Source organism: Lycium barbarum, chromosome 10 (assembly GCF_019175385.1).
Source record: "Lycium barbarum isolate Lr01 chromosome 10, ASM1917538v2, whole genome shotgun sequence".
Taxonomy (NCBI): domain Eukaryota; kingdom Viridiplantae; phylum Streptophyta; class Magnoliopsida; order Solanales; family Solanaceae; genus Lycium; species Lycium barbarum.
Genome location: NC_083346.1, coordinates 65,586,020 through 65,590,458, shown reverse-complemented (window position 1 = coordinate 65,590,458; position 4,439 = coordinate 65,586,020). Strand labels below are relative to the sequence as shown.

Here is a 4,439-nt window from a genome sequence, read left to right as displayed (position 1 = left end):
CATTTTCTTATATATCACACCCATTTCATGGTCTACACGTCATTTATAACATCTTTATACTCACAACACATCAACATTCATAATTCAATCCAACTATCATTCAATTATGGCACTATTCACATTTTATGACCCATTTACTACACTCTTCCATAATCCAACTGTTTCAACGTATTAATACTTCAATCATCATGAGAAGGTCATCAAACTTACCTTAGATTCTATAGGAACGAGCCTTGAGTAGCAATACTCTTCTATACAAAATACCTTATTTCACATCCTTTGCAATTTCTTGGTGTAGATGAACTTTGATGAGTTTCACGCTCTTGATTTCATGGCTTTGGTGTTGTTGATCTTGATCTTCCTTTGATTCTCTTGTGGATGAAGAGTAGAGAGAGTTCTAGATGTTTCTTGACTTATGGAGAGTGGAAATAAAATGAAAATGAATGAGAAAGGGTCCCTTATATTAATCACAAAATCTGATTTTTATGAACAGTAGTCGGAGTGCACAGTGGCCGTAAACCCAGTTTACGGGCCGTATTCTGGTTTACGGTCCGTCCTTCACGACCGTATTTAAGCATAACAGAACTAGAAAGGTATGTTGGAGTTATGGTGGTTTACGGTTGCAGTTTACGGGCCGTATTTCAATTTACGGTCCGTATTCTAAGTCGTATTTAACCATTTATACATTTGGCAGAAAGTTGAAATTTTGGAAGTTTGAAGGAAGATGGCAGTTTACGGTCCGTAAACCACTTTACGGGCCGTATTCTATTTTACGACCAACTGGGCCAAAGTGCAAATCTGCAACTTCCACATTTTCAAAGCCTATAAATAGTCATTCCCTTCTGAGTAAAACATTGTACCCTCATATTCTTCGTTGGTCTATTCGTTGAACGTTCACGGGAAACTTTCCGAGGTGTAACACTAAAGGGCCGGGTACGGTATATATATGATTATTTCACCGAGTTCCTTACTAAAGGGTCAGGTACGATATATATTTACATCCCTAGTCATTGCCTTCGGGGCTACTTGCATTGTTATTCTCTGCCTTTGGGGTTGTCCATATTATAGGTTCTTTCTCATACTTCTATTATGACTTATATCTCACTCTCTATGATTACTGCTGCCTTACATACTCGGTACATTGTTCTTACTGACGTCCCTTTGCCTGGGGGTGCTGTGTTCATGCCACACAGTCCCAGATCGTTTTGCAGGTAAAAGTATTCAGCTAGGATGGTTGGCTATCAGCTGGGATTGGCAAACTTCATTTTCTTCCTGGAGCAGTGCCGAGTCATTATGGTTATCATACGTGTGTACGGGTAAGTCAGGGCCCTATCCCGACTCATATGATTCAGGTGTTTACTCTTAGAGACTTTGCAGACAGTGTCCTGTGGTTAGTATGTTGAGATGTCATGTGTTGAATAAAGCAACCATGTAGGCCGATATGCCAATTTTACTTACTCGATTTTTGATTAATTGAGTATCGTTCGCAAATTTCTATGGTTTGACTGAAAGTACTTTATTATATTTTCAAAAAATAATTATATGTCAAGTTTCATTATGTGAATGCCAGAGGGTTCGCTCAGCTCTAAGTAAGAGTTGGGTGCCCATCATGCCGTAATGGGATTACGGTGTGACAAAAGGCAAAGAAAAGTGGAAAACTTCCACTTAGGATAAGCCCAAGAGCAACACTCAAGAACCTAGAGCCAAATTCGATTACAAAGCCAAAGGTGATGGCAAGACTAAAGGAGGTAACAATTCTAACACCAAATATAATCGACCTTCTACCATCCAATGCTTTAAGTGCCAAGGAAGAGGGCACATTTCGAGTGAGTGTCCTAACCGGAGGAGTATCACAATAGTGAGGGATGGGTATCGAACCGATGATGAGCATGAGGCCGGGGTTAGTCATGAAGAAGAGGGAGAAGGAAGTGAGTGTGAGGGTGATTCCGTTGAAGAGGTTGAGATAAGGTATGAAGAAGCCTTGAATCATGCTATTGTGGATAGAAGAGTCATGGGGGCTCTAGCTAGGGAAGAGAGTGACCAAAGGGAGAACTTGTTTCATGCACGGTGCAAAATTGTGGATAAGGTGTGCTCATTAATCATTGATGGTGGGAGTTGCACGAATGCCGTTAGCCAATTTTTAGTTGAAAGTATGAAATTCCCCACCCGCAAGCACACTAATCCCTATAAACTCCAATGGTTTAATGAATGAGGCGAAATGAGGGTCAACAAGCGAGCCATTATCAAATTTAGCATTGGCAAGTACCAAAATGAGATTTTGTGTGATGTGGTATCCATGCAAGCTTGCCATCTATTGCTTGGAAGACCTTGGCAATTTGATGTTGATGCCCAACATAGTGGGAGAACTAACAAGTACTCATTTTTGGTCAAGGGGAAGAAGTACATTATTAACCCACTAACTCCTTACCAAGTGAGTGAGGATTATAGAGTGATGAGGGAGCTTCGGGAGAAGTATCAAAGGGAAGAAAAGAAGAAGGGTGAGAGAGAGACTTTGTTGGTCATAAATGGAGAGGAAACATCTCAAGATAGTTCCAAGAAATGTTTGTTGGCCAAACCCAGTAATTGCTTAAAAGGGGTTGATGAGAGACACTTCATGGTGTGTCTTGTCAACAAGGACCTTCTATTGAATGCTAACCAAGCTACTAGCACTTTGCCTAGTAGTATATCTTCTCTTTTGCAGGAATGTGAAACATTGTTCCCGGAAGAAATGCCCGATGACTTACCTCCCTTGAGAGGTATTGAGCACCAAATCGACTTTGTACTGGGTTCCCAAATTCCCAACAAATCGGCTTATTGGAGCAATCCAGAAGAAACAAAAGAATTGCAAAGGCAAGTGGATGAGCTTCTTAAAAAGGGCAAGTGAAGGAGAGAGTCTTAGCCCGTGTGCCATTCTGGTGATTCTTGTTCCAAAGAAAGATGACACTTGGAGGATGTGCATTGATTGTAGAGCCATCAACAAAATCATGGTAAAATATCGCCATCCCATTCTGAGGTGTCACACCCCAATCCCATCAGGGAATGATGGGCACCCAACTCTTACTTAGAGATGAACGAACCCTCTGGAATTCACATAATGAAACTGGACATATAAAAAAAAAAAAAATATAATAAAGTACTTTCAGTCAAACCATAGAAATTTGCGAACAGTACTCAATTAATCAAAAACTGAGTAAGTCAAACTGACATATCGGCCTACATGGTCGCTTTACTTAACACATGACACCTCAACATACTAACCCCAGTACACTGTCTGCAAAGTCTCTAAGAGTAAACATCTGAATCATATGAGTCGGGACAGGGCCCCCGACATACCCATACACACATATGATAACCATAATGACTCGGCACTGCTCCAGGAAGAAAATGGAGTTTGCCAATCCCAGCTGATAGCCAACCCTCCTAGTTGAATACTTTTACCTGCAAAACAATCTGGGACTGTGTGGCATGAACACAGCTCCCCCAGGCAAAGGGACTTCAGTACAAACAATGCACTGAGTATGTAAGGAATAAGAATATCAAGTACAGATGAATCATGAAAACCAGTCTCAATATTTGAATGCATCTGTGGCTAACATCTGAGAATATTTGCGTAACTCTATATGACTGAAACTGTAGCGTATGATAGGCATAGGTTATAATATAACTGATAGTACCGAGGAACGTACGGCCCGCTCCATATATACAATATAATATATACAAATGCACGTAAAACTCGGAAAAGAATACTCTTAACTCCTCTGGTGACATAAGAAGCTAGTATGAAAAGTCTCTGGGAGTTATGGACATAAAACATAGGGGGCCAAGGATACAAATATCTCTACACTATCTAAGAATAGAGACTTTGGAACTCGCTTGCTCACTGTGTTCGTTCATATGATAAGGATCATGTCAAAATGAAAGAAAGGGATAGCCTTAACATACCTTGTCCGCTTCTTAAGCTAATCCAAACCTAAGTCTCGGGCTTCCCAGATCTACAACAACGTCAGTAGATACAAAAACATTAGCTATAGGTACTTAGGAATCTAACCTTAAGCTAGCGCGTCATTTATAGAAATTCGGACGACATTTCCTTTATAAATTCAAAAATTCCCGAGAATTCAACTCGGCATAATCATCAACAACAATACCAACGACCGTATTAACAACATCAATAATTAATACCATTGATAAGATTCAACCTAAGGATACTCTAAGTATTCAAAAACAACAAAAGAAAATAAAAGGAACTTGGAAAAATTGGAAAAAGAAGAGATAGAAGGATAGATACTAGACCCAAAGGATGGTAAATCTATGGGCAAAATTGGGTATATAAAACCAATCCCTCCCAATTTAATTCAATCCTAAGAACCTAAGTAATTTGAATTCAAAGAAAGGACTTAAATAATTCCACAAATGCGCAACCTAATATGAATTCAATG

At 39.7% G+C, this 4,439-nt stretch overlaps 1 protein-coding gene across 1 annotated transcript; it reads left to right on the top strand.

Moving 5' to 3' along the window:
* The first annotated feature begins 2,218 nt into the window (after positions 1-2,218).
* Positions 2,219-2,884, top strand: LOC132613020 (uncharacterized). The gene has a single exon (XM_060327081.1). The coding sequence runs from the start codon at positions 2,219-2,221 to the stop codon at positions 2,882-2,884; it is 666 nt and encodes a 221-aa protein (XP_060183064.1).
* Positions 2,885-4,439: the final 1,555 nt, after the last annotated feature.